This window comes from Mobula hypostoma, chromosome 10 (assembly GCF_963921235.1).
Source record: "Mobula hypostoma chromosome 10, sMobHyp1.1, whole genome shotgun sequence".
NCBI lineage: Eukaryota > Metazoa > Chordata > Chondrichthyes > Myliobatiformes > Myliobatidae > Mobula > Mobula hypostoma.
In genome coordinates, this window is record NC_086106.1 from 89,635,680 (window position 1) to 89,658,133 (window position 22,454).

At 40.9% G+C, this 22,454-nt stretch overlaps 1 protein-coding gene across 6 annotated transcripts in view; it reads right to left on the reverse strand.

Moving 5' to 3' along the window:
- dlg3 (discs, large homolog 3 (Drosophila)) overlaps positions 1-22,454 on the reverse strand; it is a 404,637-nt gene that overhangs the window by 24,994 nt on the left and 357,189 nt on the right. For 5 of the 6 annotated variants that reach the window (XM_063060832.1, XM_063060830.1, XM_063060834.1 and 2 more), the window contains 4 exons: positions 12,572-12,647; positions 6,291-6,393; positions 4,547-4,588; positions 3,717-3,767 (listed from right to left, as the gene is read on the reverse strand). In XM_063060832.1, the coding sequence (XP_062916902.1) occupies positions 3,717-3,767; positions 4,547-4,588; positions 6,291-6,393; positions 12,572-12,647 (272 nt within the window). Of the gene's footprint in view, positions 1-3,716; positions 3,768-4,546; positions 4,589-5,783; positions 5,830-6,290; positions 6,394-12,571; positions 12,648-22,454 lie in introns of all 6 variants that reach the window. The other variant, XM_063060831.1, reaches the window with a different exon arrangement.

Here is a 22,454-nt window from a genome sequence, read left to right on the forward strand (position 1 = left end):
ACCATAGCTTAAGGGTGAAAGATGAAATGTTCAAGGGAAACATGGGAGGGCAGGGAGGGAACCTCTTCACCCAGTGGATGACAGGAGTTGGAGTGAGCTGTCAGAGGAACTAATAGATGCGGGCTTGAGTTTAACATTTAAGTGAAATTTGGATAGGTACGTCGATGTGAGGAGTATTGAAGGTTATGGTCTGGCTGTGGGTCAATGAAATTAGGCAGACTAATATTTCAGTATGGACTAGGTCGGCTGAAGGGCCTGTTTTTGTGCTGTAGTGTTCTATGACTCTGTAACAGTCATTATCACCTGACGAAGTGATTCCTTTCAAAAGCTGTACTACTTGTCTATTTTTGCAGCCATTCACTTGCAAGGTAAAAAGTTGATTTTCAATGCATTTTACTCACTGATAAATAAAGATGATGAAATTGATGCCAGCATTAAACAGGTGGTAACTATGACACTTCTGTAAGGACATGCATAACAACAAGGTAAGTGAATACTAATTTGCTTTGTAACGGGGAAGCTTTTCTAAGTTAGAGATGGTATTATCCATATGGATGTTTAGTAAGGACTTAACAGAGGGTCAGCAACTTTAAATTCATCGGTAATATCGTTTCAGAGGATCTGTCCTGGGTCTAGCACGCAGCTGCCATTATGAAGAAAGCACAGCAGCACCTCTACTTCCTTAGAAGTTTGCAAATATTCAGCATGCCATGTAAAAGTTTGACAATCTCCCTTGATGTGCAGTGGAGAGTGTATTGATTGGTTACACCATGGCCTGGTATGGAAACACCAATGTGCTTGAACGGAAATGCCTACAAAAAATAGTGGATACAGCCCAGTACATCATATGCAAAGCTCTCCCCACCGCTGAGCGCACCTACACAGAGCACTGTCACAGGAAAGCTGCATCCATTATCAATGATCCCCACCATGTTCTCTTCTCGCTTCTGTCATCAAGGTGGTACAGGAGCCTCAGGACCCACACCACCAGGTGCAGGAACAGTTATTACCCCTCAACCATCAGGCTCTTGAACCAGAGGGGATAACTTCATTCAACTTCACTCGCCCCATCACTGAACTGTTCCCACAACCTCACTCTCAAGGACTCATCCTCATGTTTGACATTTATTGCTTATTTATTTATTTATTTATTTATTTATTATTTCTTTTTGTATTTGCAGCTTGCTGTCTTTTACACATTTAGAAATTATTGGATTGGCCACTGGTCAGGTATTGAATAAAATAATCCATCTCTGATGGATAATTCATTTCTTTGTAGTGTGGAAAAGATATAGTCGGGACTGACAGGAATGTTCTAATAGGGACAGAATGGATTAACTGCACTCAACAGCATCTTCTATACAGGATCTATTCTATTCTAGGTTAGAATCAGAGAGTAAGGCAGTCAAGAACAGGCCATTTGGCTCATTTGAGCAATGCCAACCGAGTTGTCTATTTGAACTAGTTCATTTTCCCATATTTGGCCCATATCACTCAAGGCTTCAGTGAGAAAAGGCTAAGTTGAGGTTTCTGTTTCTTTCTTTATTAGTATCTAGCTAGAGCAGAGAGAGTGAATCCCAGGACAGTGGTGTTCTCCTCTTGCAGGACATGGAAAATTTGGTAGACTTTCAGTGTTGCTGATCAGTACATCTGTGAGAAATGCATCTGGGTGTTGCTCCTTACAGATTGTGTGAGGGAACTGCAGCTGGGTGACCAGCGGATCATTCTGGAGGCAGTCATATTTAAGTTGCAGGAAGCAGGTAGCTTGGTGACCGTCTGAAGAGGAAAATGAAATAGGACGACAGTGCAGAGTACCCCTGAGGTCATTCCCCTCAATAATAGGGTATATCACTTTGGATAACGTTGGGGTGACCAACCAGGGAGAAGCCACGGGGACCAGGCTTCTCCAACTGAGTCTGGCTGTGAGGCTCAGAAGGGAAGGGGGAAGGTGGAAGGTGAAGGGGATTCAACAGTTAGGAGAAGTGAATGAGATATCCAGATGATACGTTGCCTCCCAGATGCCAGAGTCAGGGACATCGCAGATTTAGTCACAGAATTCTTAAGGGGAGGGTAAGCAGCCAGATGGCGTGGTGCATATTTGTACCAATGACATAGGTAGGAAAAGGGATGAGGTCCTGAAGAACGAATACAAGCAGACAGGTTGTTGTTGTTGTTTAGAGCCACTGAGTCATCGCCGACTCTTGACGACCCCATGGATAGTTGCCCTAAATGAACTTTGATGCTTGCAAAGGCAGCTCAATGTAGATAACGTTGTGTTCATAGCTGTCCTTATTGTGTCCATGTATCTGATCAGTGACCTTCCTTCTTCCATCTTGCCAAGCATGGTATCTTTTCCCGGGGAGCTGTTGCTTCTCATGGTGTGCCTAAAGTACGATAGGTGGAGTCTTGCCATTTGAGCATCCAGACTCGATTTGATCTTGATGAAGAATGATACATTTGTTCTGTGAGAAGTCCACAAGTTGTATAATATTTTTCACCAGCACCACAGTTCAAAGGCATTGATATGCTTCCAATCCTTCTTTCTCACCGCCAAGCTTTCTCATCCACATAATGTCGTTGAGAACACCATTGCCTGCACAAGTCAAATTTTGTATATAGAGATAGATTCCTGTTCCCAAGGATCTTCTCTAAATCCTTTAGGGCTACTCTGCCAAGGGCCATTCTTCATTGGATTTCTTGACCGCTTTGATGTTAATTATTGATCAAAGTAAAGTGAAACTGTCAACCACTTCAATTTCCTCTTCATCGAGACTGAAATCAGTAGTACTGCCAGTCATCATAATCTTAGTCTTTTTCAGTTAAGGTGCAGACCCATTTTGAGGCTATGTTCTGATGTTGGTTTGCAGTTGTTTCAGGTCTTCTTCATTTTCAGTCAGCTTTGTCTTGTCATTAGCATAATGAAGGCTATTGATGATTCTGCCACCAATTCTCCCCCCTTGATTCTTCTTATATACTCCTGCCTCTCTGAAGATTTGTCTGGCATACAAATTAAACAGGCAGGGAGAAAGAATACAGCCTTGTCATACCCCCTTACAGATCCTGAACCATTTTGTTTCTCCCTAATGCATTTGAACTGCAGTTTCTTGATTGATATAAAGATTGCGCATAAGGACGATCAAATGTTCCGGTACTGCCATATGTCTTAATGTGACCCACAGTTTATCATGGTCGACACAGTTGAAGGCCTTGCTGTAGTCGATAAAGCACATATAGATGTCCCTCTGGTATTCTTTTGTCTTTCAAAATCCATCCCACATCTGCAATGATGTCTCTCGTTCCCCCTCCTTTCCTGAAACCAGCTTGCACTTCAGGATGTTCCCGCTCTAAATAAGGTTGAAGCCTTTTCAGAATGAGCTTTAGTAAAATCTTGCTGGCACGAGGAATGAGGGTGATTGTATGATAATTTCCACACTCTGCCAGATCACCTTTCTTCAATATTGGCAAAAATACTGATTTTGAGAACATCATTAGGAATAACAATTGCTCACCAACCTAGTTGTCTTTGAGGAGGCGGTGAGAACCGGTCTTCTAGAGCCACTGTAGACTTATCAACACTCTTATTCAATTATCACAAAACTTATCAGATTTAAAACTGCACTCCATCATGCTGGTTCTTAAGTAGAGCTATTCAACTCATCCCACTCCTTATGATGCAGAGTATTAAAAATACAAACGTCCAAAAATGATTTACTTACTCTCCAGGCGTGTTACTGCCTCATAGGATAGAACAGTATCATCCTGACCCTCTGAAATAAGGAAAAAAGGAAAGCATTATGAACAGCTGACATCATTTTCACCAATTCATCATCCGCTGCTCTTCCTTCATCAATTTCTTACTCACAAGAAACTTAAGCTTTCCACCTATTCAACTAAAGTATTTGGAATAGGAAAGGATTGCTCATAGAGTTGCCCCTGAGAATTCATCATTTGAATGAAGATTAAAGCTCTGAGGGTGGAGTCTTTGTTAAATGTGTAATATATGGCAAATCACGAAATAAATTAAAACAGTAAACAACAGCATCTTGAATTTCAGGCATTTCAGGTTAGAAATACTGGTCCAACCAGATAATTTGCAGTTGTCAGCTATCCATTTGAAAGCCCCCTCTCTCTTCAACCCCAATTACTTTAAATAAAACTTTTTTTTTACAGCAACAGGCAACCTGCTGGAGGAACTCAATGGGTCGAGCAGCACCTTAGTGGTGGTGGGAGAGGGGAAAATTGTCGGGTACAGGTCGAAACCCTATATATTCAACATGGCGCCACGCTGCGATGTCCATTGAGGTCATGGCTCAGGCTTAGTTGATTTCTTAGGTTCATAGGGATGATTTTGAGGACGGTGCGGGGAGTTATGGGTCAGATTAGTGTTTAGGGACAGGGCTGAGAAAGAATCAAAGATAAGGGGCAATAAATGAAGAGTTGCTTAAGGCTGTGTGTGTCCTGAATTTCTGGACTGGCTACATCACCTAAGACTTTGGATATAAATGAACTCCAATAAGGGGTTGAACAACAGATGAAGAATACTTACTGGAGCTGCTTTCACTGTCACTGGTGTTGGATGTCATACACTCTGTAAAATTAAAAGGAATGTGCTAGAGCTGCAAGTTATAAAGGAGTAAACAACAGATGGACCAATTGTCTTTGTAATAGAATTGTGATTACAATGTACCATGGTAGCTTCCTGCACAATGCTCACACTGAATATTTTCATGTGGGCTTAAAGAACATGCTGATCAAAGATTAACACCTGATTCTCAATGTTGTAGGACTCTGTTGGCCCTTGGCAGCTCTATCCTGGTGTCAGTAATGGACCCCAAATGTAAAAACAAAAAGGATCCTGGCTATTCCTAGCCATAGAGAGAGGACATGGAACAGGCACACTTCATTGCCAAAGGCTGATGGCTTAGTACAGAAGATTTTTTTAAAAAACCAGAGTGGTGGGTGAATGGAACGCCTTGCCTGGGTGGTGGTAGTGACAGATATATCAGGGACATTTAAGAAACTTTTAGATAGGCACACGGATGATTAAAAAAAATGGAGGGCTCTGTATGAGGGAGTGGTTAGATTGATCTTACAGTAGGTTAAAAGGTCGACACACCATCATGAGCAGAAGCACCTGTACTGTGCTGTAGTGTTCTATGTTCTAAAATTTAGCTTCATCCGTAATTCCATCCAGAGTCAGATGAAGTTAATTTCACTCCTGTGTATCCTTCTCGGTGAGTTGTTGGTGTCCAACAATGACTATTCCCTGGTTAACTCCACTTTCAACCCAAAGGGAACCGGATGACTCATCCAGCACATGCAAGTACCCACAGCAAGTATTCTGCCAACAAGAATATCCATGAAACCAAAACAGTAACTTGTTCAATTTTCAGTTTTCGTTGTATAAATTGTAGACAACTATACATCACAAGAACTTACATTTTTAATGAAATCAGTATACTGTATATTTTGCAAATAAATCCCAAGTACACTGTAATGTGTTTTGTGATCTAGATAGCATTACATATACAGTGCAATTGTTCCATGGAGTATTTATGGTGTAACTGAACAGCAAAAAAAAATTTCAACTAACTCAAATTATAAAAAGGTATCTACATATTGGAGATGATATGATGAAGAAAAACCTGACCTGGCATTGGAAGAGTTAATAAAATTACTTGAGGTGACAGTGGAAGTGAGAAAATGAAGTGTTGAATTAGCACAGATTTTCAAACTTAGATGTTTGTGATGTTTACATTCACAAATGCTAGTCTCTCACTTACTCAGGTTCTTCATCCCGTAATAGTCATCACTCAATCCAGGGAACTCCTGGATCCAATCACCGGATAGCAAAAAATTAGAAATAGTACAGAAACAGAGATACAGAAACAGAGGAAAGCAGTCAATTAACAGCTGGACCTGCAGTGAAAGAGCAGAATAGAGACAGCTATCGGGACCACTGCAGCAAGTGATATGAATGTCAGTAGTCTTAACTAGTATACAATTGCAAGGATGTCAATTTGAAATTGTGTTCATGTCGAAACAGATTACACAGATTGTCCATATGCTGGCAACGTTTGGAAACTGTTTAATCAAATAAAGCATTAATTTAATTCGCAGAAAATGTTGCTTATCTGTTCCTTGTAACATTTTGCAAAACTATACTCAAGTGTGGAACTGCTGGGGCCCCGATCAGAACACTGGAACCATAGTACAGGCATGTAACATTAATGGTTAAAGCACGCTGTTCCCTCTAATCAGAATTCATGTAAACCTACACAGTTACTTACGGTCATGGTCACCTGTGTGCTCCTGCACAATATTCTCTTTGCTCTTGTAGAAGGCAAGCTTTCGAGACAAGAGGAAGCTCTTTTTACGCTTGGTTCTGGATGACTGTGAAGGAGAAGAGGATGGAGGACACAGGAGGACAAATGGATGTATCATTCATGCAAAACATGTTGTAAATATGGATAAGCAGTGACGTGGTGAGCCACCCGCCAGAAACAAGTGTATTTGACTTCTGTACCATCCCATTTCCTACAGATAGCCACCCAGTTCAAATTTTACACAGCCAGGCAGGTAAGATCAATGTTCCCCATCACCAACTAATGCTTTAGTACTGAAAGATTGATTAAAACCCAAAACATATGTTCAACCTTTCACTTCCAGCATCTCATTTAGGCAAAGACTACACTGAAACTAGTTGTGCCCACATAATGCTTGTGATATTTGCATAACGAATAATGTATTTCTGATGTTTTATGCCTACAACTGGAATCTATGGTCAATTTGAAGAGTTCACAATGTAAACAAATAGCCCTTCAAATAGTAGAACAGCCCAGCACAGATTGACTATTATTTTCCAACCATAGTCAGATAATTAGCCATGCCCAGGCTCTAATAACTACATACCCCCAAATCACTTAAATGCTTCAGGTCATGCGCTGTCTCAAATAATCTTCTAAATTAAACCTTTGCAAGAGCAAATGAAATTTCAATACCAGGAAGATTTTGATAGCTGAATATAATTACTACATTTTAAAATATAGTAAAAAGGACAAAAAACATCTTAACAACCAATACTTTGGTATTAATGATCTCCTTCACTCTGTGGAGAGATCTCAACCAGTTCAGTGCCAATTCAAGCTAGGAACCTACACAGGAACCCTTTATCTGCCTCAACCATACCCACTCCAACTACTGGTTTACAGAAGTCAACATTCGCACGTGGTATCCACAGAAGAAGTATGTTTTTTTTCTCAACTTAAAGTCACTGCATCACCAGGTTTACAAGATTTAAAAAGGAAAATGTTTGAAATGACAACATTATAGAAAAAAAGTAACAGATGAAACCATTCCAGACCAACCATAGGTTTAAGCAATTGAGTAGCATTGCATTAGGTATGTTGTACTGAGCAGATCTGAACAAAAGACAAGCATGGCTGATTGCAAACTTTGCCTTACTAGCTAGCCTGAGTCCCTTAACTGTCACCAGGTCACAAAAGAACCTGCAACTAGAGGAGCTCAATGGTCTTTTTCATACACTGGGCAGGAGCATCAGAGGCTGGAACTCGGGGAGCAGGAAACATCATGAAATTTAATGTAGCCACGAAACATGAGCAGCCAGAAGAACAACATTGATTTTGATTTCAGTATCTTCAGCCACCTGTATTAATCATCATCCATAAAATTTTGATTATAATTTAACGAGCTAATGTACTATTACTTGAAAAGATCCTCCCCCAGGACAATATTTATACGAGCTAAGAGATGCAAGTAACTCTACCACCCTTACTCCAAACACAGGAATAAATCCTTCTATGTTTTATCAGAATCCAAGAGGGATGTTCCCATTATACTATAACAACAATCCACTGAGAGAACCTGTACCCCCCAGATGCAACAAGTTTGTACATATGCCTGCACCTGTCCAATGGGAATATCTCACATTTGGTACCAAATATAAAACCCCATAAAATGACAACACGCCCCTCCTTGTCTATGATAAAACAAAGAACAAGACAATTTGATTAGGTTTTCTCATAAAACCATTGTACAGTAATAAAAATCGATATCATCTGTTTTGATTTACAGTAATGTTGGAAAATCCTGAGGTTAGGTAATATCTATGGGCCGATAAACAAAAGGCATTTTGTCTACAAGCAATTCTCCAAAAAAATCATGCTGATTAATTGCAATATTTTCTGCTTTTATTCAGATTTCCTTAAAAAATATTTTCTTTCAAATTTATTGTGTTGGTCTGGAATGAAACAAACTTTAAAATTATATTGCAATAAAAATCCTCAAAATTCAGGTGCATCAGAAGACAATATTGGAAATCATGACTACTACATGACATGCAGGCATGAGCAGATACAAGATGGATGGGAATGTGTTGCCAGCAAGAATCTATAAACATGAAATTCTGCTGTTTTCCTGTTAGCTATAAATATTTGAAGAGCTCAGAGCCACCAAGTACTATCAACAACTTGCATTTGCATTCTATCCTTGAAATGAGGAAAACATCTCAAGGTTCTTTACAGTGACAAAATCAGACAATGGATGCAGTAACAAATGAAAAGACGTGGATGTGGGAGGGGTAAGGCAGTTTGAGATCACAGCGAGCAAAAGGAATAGGAGATGGGGAAGCAGAGGCATTCATAGGCACTGGAACCCAGTTAGCATATCCTACAGCCAACAATGACGAAGCAACAATAGGGGGTTTGCAAAGGAGATGGAGGAAGGAATGTGGGGGGGGGGGGAGTCCTCTTGGAAGTTTTATTGGGGAAGGGTGGGAAATTCTAGGGCTGGAGATGGTTAGTCATAAAATGAGGATGCAAATTTTAACTTTTGGGCACCCTAGGACCAAGAGTTGGGTTGAAGTCACTGAGTGACACACAACTTCCTGTTTCTAAACAAAACCTTTTTCCCCCCCCAAAAAAGGCAAAATTCACATTAGCCAGGGATTGCAAAACCGCATATTCATGTACTGAGCTAGAATAATCATTGTGTTGCTTTTAGTAGCTCAATCTATGCTAAAGAACTGTAATCACTATTTACATTGGTTTCAGAATGAGGAAAATATAATTGATTTTGGAAACTATGTACCAAATAGCCATATAGCATATTTTTGGAAGCTTCAATCTTGTACCTGAACTTCATTTAAAAGATGACAGTAGATTTTAGATAAATGATGATGGCTGAAAAATCATGACCATATATAGTTCTGAAAGATACCTCAAAGTTAAGAGGAATGTAATCATAACAAAACGGTCATACACATGCAGGCTTAAATACAGGCGAACATCTTAAAACATCAGCATGGCTGACACAAACTTTCAGCTTTTGCAGTGCTTGAAGAGATGAAGAAAAACAAAAGCCAGCCCAGAGATAAAAAGAAAATTCACAGGAAATGATAGAGGAATGGAACTCTCAACCAAGCGTGACAGCTGTTAAATGTAGTTAAACCGTTGCATAAGGGTATTCATAACTCCAGAGGCAGCACTATCAAAACTACACAACATTACAAGACACAGGAACAGAGCAGTGGCAAACAGCACAATTAGGAAATTTGCATATAAAAATGTCATTATACAGTACATACCATTGTCTGTCACTTTTTCCAAACCCATGCCAAGAAGGCATACACTTTACAATTTTATTGCTGCATTTTAACAACATGTATGCCTAGCAGCATGATGCATTCCCACATAGACAGGAGTTGGTTAAGTGAAGTAGGTGTGAAACCTGCATATGTGATTGAGTTTCTACCTCTCTTCAAAGATGTCCCTATCTCTACAGGGTAGATCCCAATTGGAAGAAATTCACAGCATTGTATGAAAAACTTCCTTTCAGCTACTTTAAATTTCAGCTCATCCGATGCTGTAATTTCAGAACAACTGTTTTCACTAATGACTGATTCCACTTTATCTCTGCATTCTCAATCTCCGGGCAAGAACAGATTTTCAAGCTTTTCTTTCTCTCCCTCTTATGCATACCCTTAATAATAACCATGAAAAACATTCAGCATTGTACCTGGATTCTAAGCCTTCCAGTCTCTTGAACTCTTTTCATGTTCAAAACCCATTTAGTTTCAAAATCTAGCACGAAAATGATTGTGAACTCGTAAACATTCAGCGGATGCTGGAAATCTAAAGCAAGACACAGAAAATGCTGGAGGAACTCAGCAGGTCAGGCAGCATCTATGGAAATGAACAGGCAAAGATCTTCCTCCTTCGGGACTGGAAAGGAAGGGGGAAGATGCCACAATAAAAAGGTGCAGGGAGGGGGGGAAAGAGGATAAGCTTGAAAGTGACAGGTGAGGCCAGGTGGGTAAAAAAGGTCAAGGACAGGAAAGGAAGGGATCTGATAGGAGAGGAGAGTGCACCGTAGGAGAAAAGAAAGGAGGAGGGAGGAGGGGCACCAGTAGGAGGTGAGAGGCAGGTGAGAAGAGGCAAGGGGCCTGAGGGGTAATAGAAGAGGGGAGGGTATTTTTTTTACCGGAAAAAGTTGATATTCATGCCATCAGGTTGGAGGCTACCCAGATGAAATACGAAGTGTTTTGCTCCTCCACCCTGAAGAGGCCATGGATCAACATGTCAGAATGGAAATTGGACTAAAAATGTTTGGCCACCGGAAAGTTTCACTTTAGGCAGATGGTGCAGAGCTGCTTGTCAAAGCAGCCCCCCAATTATGACAGATTTCACCAATGCAGAAGAGGCCGCTTTGGGAGCACCAACACAGTAAACAACCCCAGTAAATTCACAGGTGAATCACCTGGAAGGAATGTTTGGGCCCTGAATAGAGGTAAGGGAGGAGGTGACTGGGCAGGTGTGGGCATAAGTACCAGGAGGGAGATTAGTGGAGAAGGATGAATAGAGAAGGAAATCACAGGAGGAGTGATCCTACCGAAAGCAGAGATGGGGGAAGAGGTACAATGTGTTTGGTGGTAGGATCCCTTTGGAGATGGCGGAAATTGAAGAGAATGGCGTGTAGAGAATGGCGGGGCCTCATGGGGTGGCAGGTGAGGACAAGAGGAACTCTATCACTGTTAAGGCGGCGGGAAGACGGGGTGAGCATGGATGTTCAAGAAATGAGGAAGATGCGAGTGAGGGCAGCATCTATGGTAGAGGAAGGAAACCCCGTTCTTTGAAGAAGGATTATTTCTGATGTCCTGGAAAGACAAAACCTCATCCTGGGAACAGACGCAGTTGAGACAAAGGAACTGAGAAAGGGAATAGCATTTAAATTATTTTGACCACTATAACAATCACTTCTCTTATTTTTTCCTTCGAAGGTTGCTTAATTGCCATTTGCTTTTGATTTTAAAATGTCTATGCTCCACTATGTCAAAGGCATTTTGTTTGTGCAAGTTGTTTGATTCATCATATCCAACAGACATTATTAAATCTTTAGCCTTTTATCTGTGGAATGCAAGTTTATAAGCACTAACGTGAGAAGAATCTTTACCCACAAATGATATCATTTACTGTAAAGTATTGTGATTAAAAATCACAGCAGTCAAAATGCTACTCAATGTTAGTCTAAGTGGAGTATTAGAGATAAGCTTGATTGGCCAGATAAGGTTTAAACAGTTTGTTACCAGAGGTCCTCTCCATTCAATTGCTCTTAACTTGTGATTAATTATCTTAAGTTCCACTTGCTATAATTGTTTGTTCATAAATCTCTTTATTCTGGGAGAATTGTTTTCAATCTTGATTTTGGCTCAGATGAAATTGTTGGAAAAAGAGCCAGCACTGAGAATTACCAACTGGAAGAATGATCTTTAATGAGTGCCTATGAGAATTAATTAATGAATAAATAGAAGTGTACATGTGAATGAGTACGTCCGAGAAGGGTGCAAGGCCGGGCTCTACAATGAAGGATTGTGAGAACGTGGATAAATGTGAGCACCTGCTGGCATAGTCATGTTTCACTGATGTCAGGTAATGATTTATTTTCTCTCGGGTCTCAACAGGTCAATAACTAGATACCAAAACAGAACACGTTCTGCTTCCAATTTCAAATCGTTTAATTGCATTTCTGAAGTTAGGGGTTTCACTTGTGGTGGTAAAGCAAAAGAGAGAAGACTGAATCCAAGTGGGAGCAAGGGACTGTGTGTCAAATCCAAGCAGGAGCATGGGACAACTCAGAGGGGTCACAGAGGGTAGCAAGGCATTTTATCATGAAGCAGCAATGCATTCATTACAGCTTCCATCAGATGAGGCTAGATAATCCATGTTTACTGCCACATAAGGCTAGATGCAGTCACCCAGAGAGGTGGCTTCAACTGGTCCCATCTGCAAGATCATGCTAACACTTGCTCATTCCATCCATAAATCACAAGCAGATGAACAAGTTGTGAAAATTCAGATAAACTTTTCAGACCTTGTGGAACATTATCAACCGATCTTTCAATTCCATTTAGAACTATTTTACTAACTAGGAGATTAATGCAAACATTAATAGATCTGGGAGATGGTGGCATTCAATCTAGCAAGAATGGATCTCAAACTTCTTACATTTCCTCATACGCTGGTTATCTGTGTTTGTGTTCTTTTATTCAACTTACCCCTTTCATTTCAATTACTCCAGGACGGGCATGGAATTTTACCGTTTTTAATCTTGCCCTCTCTTTTTTCTCAACTCTAAGAAATAAAAACACAAAATATCAGACATCTGTAAGTAGAACCTGATTAGACATAACTACTTAAGCCAAGAACACTTCCTAACTGCCTCAAGGTCACAGAGAAAAATCTGCAATGTAAAATTTCAGCTCTTGGAATTCAACAGTATTGAATCATTTAGCATTCTTACCAGTATGCCGCAAGGACGTTCATTTTTTTTTTTTAAAAAGGCACATGCTAAAAATATGAAATAAAACCTAAAAGTGCTAGAAACAGTCATGATGTTAAGCAGCATCTGTGGAAAGACAGAATTGACAATGGGGCTGTCACCTGAAACGTTAATCTATTTCCATATCCACAGACACAGCCTCACCACCCAAGTGCAGAACCAATTCACTTGATTCAGAAATGCTTGACAAAAAGGCACATATATTTGTTTACATTGCACTTTAATTCTGCAAACTTTTCTACTGTTTGTGAAGAAGATTGCTATGAGATGCAAGAAATTACTAGGGCCATAACAGATTTTACAGCTGAGGTGCCAGATGAACGGAGGACAGCATATGTGATACCCTTATACAAGAACAAAACAAAGATGGGCTGTAGCTGGTTGGGAACTTAGCACATAGAACAGCACAATGCAGGAACACGCCCTTCAGCCCACAATGTTGTGCCAAATCAATTAAATTAGTCATCAAATGGCCAACTAATGTCTTCTACCTATGCAATGTCCACGTCCTTCCATTTTCCTCACATTCATGTGCCTATCTAAATTATTCTTTAAAGTCCCTAATATACCACTCAGATACAGGTGTCCCCCGCTTTTCGAATGTTCGCTTTACGAAACCTCGCTGTTACGAAAGACCTACATTAGTTACCTGTTTTCGCTAACAGAAGGTGTTTTCACTGTTACAAATATAGGCAGCGCGCACCGGAACAGCCAAGCTCCTCCCCCGGAACTGCATTCTAGCCGCCATTGCTTAAGCACGCAATTTATCTCCATTTATTTTGTGCATCTGTTAGCAAAATGAGTTCTAAGGTATCGGAAAAGCCTAAAAGAGCTCGTAAGGGTGTTACACTTAGTGTAAAACTAGACATAATTAAGCATTTCAATTGTGAACGAATTAAAGACATTGTCCGCGTGTTGAACTTGCCTGCGTCCACCATTCGCACTATTTATACGCGGAGAGAAAGAATTTTGAAAGCTGCCGATGTTACTGTTGGTTCTGCTCGTAGCAAAGTGGTCTCTCTTAGTCGGCATCCAATAATGGATAAAATGGAAAGTTTATTTCTTGAGTGGATTGATGGGTATACAAAGTGTGGTGTTCTGTTAAGTTTTCTTATACTTAAGGAGAAATCAGTCAGTCTTTTTAATAAGCTGAAACAGAAAGCATTGGTCGATGGTGATGAAAGTGTTGCGAAAGTGGAATTTAAAGGTAGTCATGGGTGGTCTGATCGGCTTCTGAGGCGAGAGCAGCTTCATAGTTTAAGCAGTGGTCCCCAACCTCCGGGCCGCGAAGGACGCAGCGGTGCAGCAGTAGCTGGAACGCACCCAGCTCAACTTTAAGAGAAATAAACAAGCTAATTAATTAGGTGCTGCCCGGCACATAAATGTCGGCCCAGATCAGAGGCGATTGCCGATTGCGTCATATGCCTATTCGTATAAGCAAGTGTTTAACTGTGATGAATCTGCAATTTATTGGAGACTTCCCGATTCCGGTAAGTGAAATGACACTGTACATACATTATTTCTACTTTATATAGGCTGTGTATTTTTATCTGTTATTTGGTATGATTTGGCAGCTTCATAGCTTAAAGGGTACTGGAGAGAGCATTTCTGCCGAGTATGCTTGTGCCGTGTTTTTGCCGAGAGCGCTTCCGCAAGATTTTCGCTGCGCTAGACAGTGCTGCAGAAAAGTATTTCTACTTTATATAGGCTGTGTATTTATATCATTCCTGCTTTTACTATATGTTACTGTTATTTGGCATGATTTTGTAGGTTATTGTTTGGGTCTAGGAACGCTCAAAAATTTTTCCCATATTCATAAATGGTAATTGCTTATTCACTTTACAACATTCCGGCTTACGAATCGTTTCATAGGAATGCCCTACCTTTGGATAGCAGGGGAAATCTGAACTCCATTCCAGGCACCCACTAATCTCCATGTAACAAACTTGCTCCTCACATCGTTTTTTGAAAATACCCTCCTCACCTTAAGTGCAAGTCCCCTGGCACTGGACATTTCAATCCTGGGGAAAAGATACAGTCCATCTATCTATGCCTCTCAATTTTATAAACCTCTATCAGATCTCCCCTCACCCTCTGCCACTCCAGAATAAAGCTGCAACACATCTTCCTGATTTCTCAACTCCATGCCTCGATTAATAAAGGCAAGCATGCCATATGTCTTCTTATCTACCCACTCAACCAATGTGGCCACTTTGAGGGAGCTATGAACTTGGACCCCAAGATCCCTCTGCTAATTAGAGGAATCATCACTCTCTCTACATTTGACCTTCAAAGGTACAACATTTCACATTTGGCTGGGTTAAACACATCTGTTGTTTCTCCACGCATGTCTGCAACTGATCTATATCCCGCTGTATTCTTTACCAGTCTTCTAACATGACCAATCTTCATATCATCTGCAAACATACTAACCCTGCCATCCACATTCTCATCCAATTAATTTATATGCATCTCAAACAGCAGTGGTCCCAGTACAGATCCCTGTGAAACACCCCTAATAACAGACCTCCCTTTGACCACTACCCGGTCTTCTATAGGCAAGCCAGTTATAAATCCAAACAGCCAATTCAAATTATTGAAACTTACTGGGGGAAAAGAAATCCCAAAAAACAGGATTAAGTACACTAGGACAGGCAGAAATTAGTCAATGACAGTCAGCATTGCTTTATAAGGGGCAGATTCTATTAGACCCACTGACCGAACTTTTCAAAGGGGTAACTGATGAGGGCAATGATGAACCTCTGCAAGGCCTTTGGCAAGGTCTGAAATGGGTCTGCACTTTCTCTATAACGGGAACACTTCACTCCACATTCGGATATTGCTTTTCCCTTGTAACCTCAATGCACTGTTGTAATAAAATGATCTGTATTCATGGCATGCAAAACAAAACTTTTTGAATGTACCATGATACATATGGCAATAATAAACCAATTTACCAAAAGCTTAAAAACCATCAGATCCAGGGCAAGATGGCAAACTGGATCCAGGATTTGCTTGATAATAGGAGTTGTTTTTTTTTATTATTAGTAGACCACTAGTCAAAGGCTTCCATTGGAAATGGTGATAAGACCCTCCTGTTTGTTGTATACATTAATCATCATGGTGTGAATTTAGGAGTTATGATTAGTACGTTTGCTAATGAAATGAAAATAAATGTTTTTTTGTAAATACTGAGGGTTGTGGTCTTGGATAGAACATTGGCAGCTGGAATTTAATTCTAATAAATTTAACACTGGTTAAGCTTTTACTGCTAATGCTGTAGGATATTTCATATAATCATTTTCTGTAGAAGCAGTGTGTTCTGCTGGTGGTGTTTGAGTTATTGAGTTATTGTTAAAGATAAGGGGTTGCAATGTTCAGCTTAGGAATGGTCAGCCAATCAGGATGGTGGAATTGAGAGAAGGTTCGGGGCAGAGGGGCAGAGGGGGAGGTTTTGTGACCGACACTAAAGGGCTCAAGGTATTTTCTCTCAGTGGGAGATGGAGAGAACTGGCGATAGGATTCGATCCAACAAGAATGCACAATTCGATGGAGTCCAAAATGGATAGTTCTATCGGTGATCCATGAAAAGGAGTTGACGCCGTGAGTACATGGATACCTTCAGCTTTAGGAAGATCTGAGCTCCAACTTCGTGCATATTTGACTATTTTAATTATAATGGGCTGTTTTATTTGTTTTCCTTTTTCTCCCCCTTTCTTTAATAACTGCTTGATTAAGTGACATTCATAAACACATATTTCTTATAATTCTATGCAGTGTACGATCTGTTATTTCTTGCTGAAGGGCAACTGCAAGTGGGCAGCATTTACACAGTATTCTCTCAGATTAGGGTGGAGGTGTGGGTTGAAACATCGCGGCTCTCTTGGTATGGTTGAACCTGAGTCATATCGACCATAGATAAGAGTGAGGTCACGTATTTTGGAAGTACGAATAAAGGTAGGACATAGACAATGAACTGTGGGATCTTGGTGTGTATGGCCAAGGATCCCTGAAAATGGCAAGGTGTGTAAGAAACCACCCTGGACACTCATCTTCATTTGCTAGGACACAGAATGTCACAGAGTTTAAGCTACAATTATAAAACATTGATTTGACCAGAACTGAAGTACTGTGTGTATTTCTGGTCACCTCACCACAGGAAGTATGTGAGCACGGAGGAGATTGAACAGAATTTTTCAGTTTTAAAGAGAGACCAAACCAGTTACTTTTGTTTTCCTTTGGGCCAAGGAAACTGAGGAGTGACCTGACGAAGATATACAATTTGATGAGGAGCATAGATTGGGGAGATATTAAGAAATTCAAAGCATCTAAGTTAATGGGATGAGGAAAAGAATGGGTCCCAGAAAAGACCCCCCTCATGATACCAGAATGATAAGCTAACATTTACTCTGATGCAACATCTTTACGCCTCCAGATTTGAGTAGAGGTGTGTCAGACAGCACAGGTTTAAGCTAAGTGTTCTTAAGTTTAGGGGGGACTGGGAAGAAACTTTTCCCATCAAGAGGGTAGTTGGAAGTTAGAATGTACTCCCTCAATATCAACAGTCAGTGTGGATTCAGTGAGCCAAAGGGCTAATGCCTCTTTGACTGATGAGGCACTGGAAAAGGTATTCTTACTACAAATACCAGGTTGAGCACTCAAATTACTAAGGTAAAGGAGACCAGAGGTCAAGTACTGAGAAATGTGATTAGTACTCAGTGAACTGATGGACCTGTTTTCTGTGACTGTGTAACCATTAGACAGAACAGATGAACTAAGTCACAATAAATAATAATAATAATAAATACTTTATTATCCCAAGAGGGAAAGACTTCCGTTACAGCAGCAACATTTTAAAACACACTTAGCAGTGTGCAGACTTAATAATACAGAATATACCCAATAATAATTTACCAATGTGCAATAATGTGTGATAATCATTTACGAAATAATAAAACAGAGACCATTCTATGATGTGTGTTTTCCTGTTGCACAGAGATGAACTGTTGTTACAGGAGCAATTTGAATCTAAATAGTTTTCATAAACACACAATGATTCTTTGAAGAAATACAGTCTGAAGTTACATGAAACAGGGATGCAGAAATCACAGAAGCTCTGATAGGTACAAATCAGTCGTATAAAGTGGCTGAAAAATTGTAAAAAAAAAGGCGGAGAAACTTGAAATCAAAAGGAGGGTAATAAAATAGATTTTAAAACTGCCTGGAAGCAAGGAGACTGTCTGGGAGTAAAGGCTACTTCATCTATCTAATTAGAAGATGTGGTATCCTATGGGACCTTGTTCCAGGACTCATTTTTTTCTTCATTCCAAAAACCAGGAATTGAGGAATGGAATGCCTCCATTTATCATTTTAAATAATGGATGAACAGTGGAGAGCATCTTGATATTAGTAACAAGGGTCATAGTTCTGTGATCATGAGTCACCAGAACATTTCTTATGTACTCCCTTGTGTTCTTGTCTGCTTATGGTTAAGTGCAGAACCTATTAGTGGTATATAGCTTTTCATCTGAAGTGTCCTGGACTCTTGGCAAACTTGTCAGGTAATTAAAGTGCTCGGCCCTCTCCATTTAATGTTAACTTGTTGTAACATGCGGTAAGGTTTCACTGCTGATGTAATGGCTTCTCTGTAATGTTCCACTGCTAAGGTAATGGTTTCTCTGTAGCAGAAGTATTTGGGTTATGACTAGCGATAACAGGGCATGCTAGCCAATGAGCGGGATGTTGTTCTTTCTTGTGTGTCTGGGAGCTGGGAATTCGCGGTCTTTTGCCGGGGAGAGATGAGGAGAGAAGATGTGAATGGAGAGAGTTGGTAGACCACCAGATGAAGTGGACTTGGAGCGAGGGTCCGAAGGTCAGTGACGATCGGAGGAGGTCGATGGTGGACAAACAGCCTTATCAGTGAGCTCCCACATTGCACATTAGACTGTTTCATGAAAATGGGCCCTTTTTTTTTCTTCCCTGTCTTCTTTACTAACCATATAGTCAAAATAAGAATTATAAAGCTCAATCATTTAAATCACATATTGTGTACTGTTTGCTATTTCATAGTACTGATTTATAACAGGGGACACGTCGTGCAGCATCCACCCAAACAAGATTTCTTAAGTTTGGCCGGGCCAGCGGCTATCATCCCCATTTTAAGCTGCTAGCCAAAGCGAGAGTTAAACTGTAATAAGGGAAAGTGACAAACACATCTCAGTCAACTGCTCTTTTCACATATAAAGTGCAGATGGTCTTGTTGGACCAATGTCTCATCCCAAAGCCTGAAAAGAATATATCGTATGAAAGCTCAGTGCTGTTTTGACCTTCAGATTTAAAGAGCCTCGAGGCTGCTTGCAAGTCAAATTCGCAGGCGTTGGTCGAATTCAAGTCTGTGTGTTTGCAGGGAAGCAGAGCTGACAAAGAAAGATCTCTGCTGTGGAGGTGTCACGTTCTACGAAGACAGGTGCTCAATTGAAAAATGAAACTTGTAAATGTGTTGATGATGTCTGAAAGTGCCAATTTTGGCTGTGTGCAATCTGCTCTTTACCTGGTTAATACAACAGTGGAAAGAGTGAAAAAGATTTCCACTTCCACAACCGTGTTGGCAGCAAACAGTAATTCAGAAATAATCATCAACTCTTCAGAAAAATATAGAACATAGAAAATAAAATAGTACAGCACAGTACAGGCCCTTCGGCCCACAATGTTGTGCTGACCCTCAAACCCTGCCTCCCATATAAGTCCCCATCTTAAATTCCTCCATATACCTGTCTAGCAGTCTCTTAAACTTCACTAGTGTATCTGCCTCCACCACTGACTCAGGCAGTGCATTCCACGCACCAACCACTCTCTGAGTAAAAAACCTTCCTCTAATATCCCCCTTGAACTTCCCACCCCTTACCTTAAAAACATGTCCTCTTGTATTGAGCAGTGGTGCCCTGGGGAAGAGGCGCTGGCTATCCACTATCAATTCCTCTCATTATCTTGTACACCTCTATCATGTCTCCTCTCATCCTCCTTCTCTCCAAAGAGTAAAGCCCTAGCTCCCTTAATCTATGATCATAATACATACTCTCTAAACCAGGCAGCATTCTGGTAAATCTCCTCTGTACCCTTTCCAATGCTTCCATATCCTTCCTATAGTGAGGTGACCAGAACTAGACACAGTACTCCAAGTGTGGTCTAACCAGAGTTTTATAGAGCTGCATCATTACATCGCAACTCTTAAACTCTGTCCCTCGACTTATGAAAGCTAACACCCCATTAGCTTTCTTAACTACCCTATCCACCTGTGAGGCAACTTTCAAGGATCTGTGGACATGTACCCCGAGATCCCTCTGTTCCTCCACACTACCAAGTATCCTGCCATTTACTTTGCACTCTGCCTTGGAGTTTGTCCTTCCAAAGTGTACCACCTCACACTTCTCCGGGTGGAACTCCATCTGCCACTTCTTAGCCCACTTCTGCATCCTATCAATGTCTCTTTGCAATCTTTGACAATCCTCTACACTATCTACAACACCACCAACCTTTGTGTCATCTGCAAACTTGCCAACCCACCCTTCTACCCCAACATTCAGGTCATTAATAAAAATCACAAAAAGTAGAGGTCCCAGAACAGATCCTTGTGGACACCACTAGTCACAATCCTCCAATCTGAATGTACGCCCTCCACCACGACCCTCTGCCTTCGGCAGGCAAGCCAATTCTGAATCCACCTGGCCAAACTTCCCTGGATCCCATGCCTTCTGACTTTCTGAATAAGCCTAGCGTGTGGAACCTTGTCAAATGCCCTACTAAAATCCATATAGATCACATCCACTGCACTACCCTCATCTATATGCCTGGTCACCTCCTCAAAGAACTCTATCAGGTTTGTTAGACACGATCTGCCCTTCACAAAGCCATGCTGACTGTCCCTGATCAAACCATGATTCTCTAAATGCCCACAGATCCTATCTCTAAGAATCCTTTCCAACAGCTTTGCCACCACAGACGTAAGGCTCACTGGTCTATAATTACCCGGACTATCCCTACTACCTTTTTTGAACAAGGGGACAACATTCGCCTCCCTCCAATCCTCCGGTACCATTCCCGTGGACAACAAGGACATAAAGATCCTAGCCAGAGGCTCAGCAATCTCTTCCCTCGCCTCGTGGGGCAGCCTGGGGAATATTCCATCAGGTCCCGGGGACTTATCTGTCCTAATGTATTTTAACAACTCCAACACCTCCTCTCCCTTAATATCAACATGCTCCAGAACATCAACCTCACTCATATTATCCTCACCATCATCAAGTTCCCTCTCATTGGTGAATACCGAAGAGAAGTATTCATTGAGGACCTCGCTCACTTCCACAGCCTCCAGGCACATCTTCCCACCTTTATCTCTAATCGGTCCTACCTTCACTCCTGTCATCCTTTTGTTCTTCACATAATTGAAGAATGTCTTGGGTTTTCCTTTACCCTACTTGCCAAGGCCTTCTCATGCCCCTTCTTGCTCTTCTCAGCCCCTTCTTAAGCTCCTTTCTTGCTTCCCTATATTCCTCAATAGACCCATCTGATCCTTGCTTCCTAAACCTCATGTATGCTGCCTTCTTCCACCTCACTAGATTTTCCACCTCACTTGTCACCCATGGTTCCTTCTTTCTCACCGGGACAAATTTATCCCTAACATCCTGCAAGAGATCTCTAAACATCGACCACATGTCCATAGTACATTTCCCTGCAAAAACATCATCCCAATTCACACCTGCAAGTTCTAGCCTTATAGTCTCATAATCTGCCTTTCCCCAATTAAAAATTCTCTTGTCCTCTCTGATTCTATCCTTTTCCATGATAATTATAAAGGCCAGGGAGCGGTGGTCACTGTCCCCCAGATGCTCACCCACTGGGAGATCTGTGACCTGACCTGGTTCATTACCAAGTACAAGATCTAGTATGGCATTCCCCCTAGTCGGCCTGTCCACATACTGTGACAGGAATCCGTCCTGGACACACTTAAACTCTGCCCCATCTAAACCCTTGGAACTAATCAGGTGCCAATCAATATTAGGGAAGTTAAAGTCACCCATGATAACAACCCTGTTATTTTTGCACCTTCCCAAAATCTGCTCAACATGAGTAAAGCATAAACAAAGGGCAAGAAAATAACATACAGAAAGTTCAGTGCCAAAATAGTAAATGCACAGAAAATGTTTCAATACTAACAACCATGCTTTAATGATAAAGACTGGCCATTATAGTCGAGCAGATTCTACAAGGCTGAAAAAAGACCTGCTCATAATCAAATGAGGATTCAGACTATATCTCATGACTCTTGAATGAGACTAAGTTTACAGTCAAAATACAAGGTGTGCTTGTCTAAAGTAGACTCTGCTTTCTGTCTTAAAATTATTTACAGTAATTAGGAATCCACACAGGATGGTGCTTTCTGTTTACACATGATACACACCACTAACAAAGCCACAGGTCACCAAGAACTGCATTAAATCTGCAGCTCTCTTTGAAAAAAGGAAACAAGACCTTTTGGACCCATTCTTGAGGAACGTTTCTTACAAACAATATAATCCTGGGCAATTTGAGGCTAGAGTTGA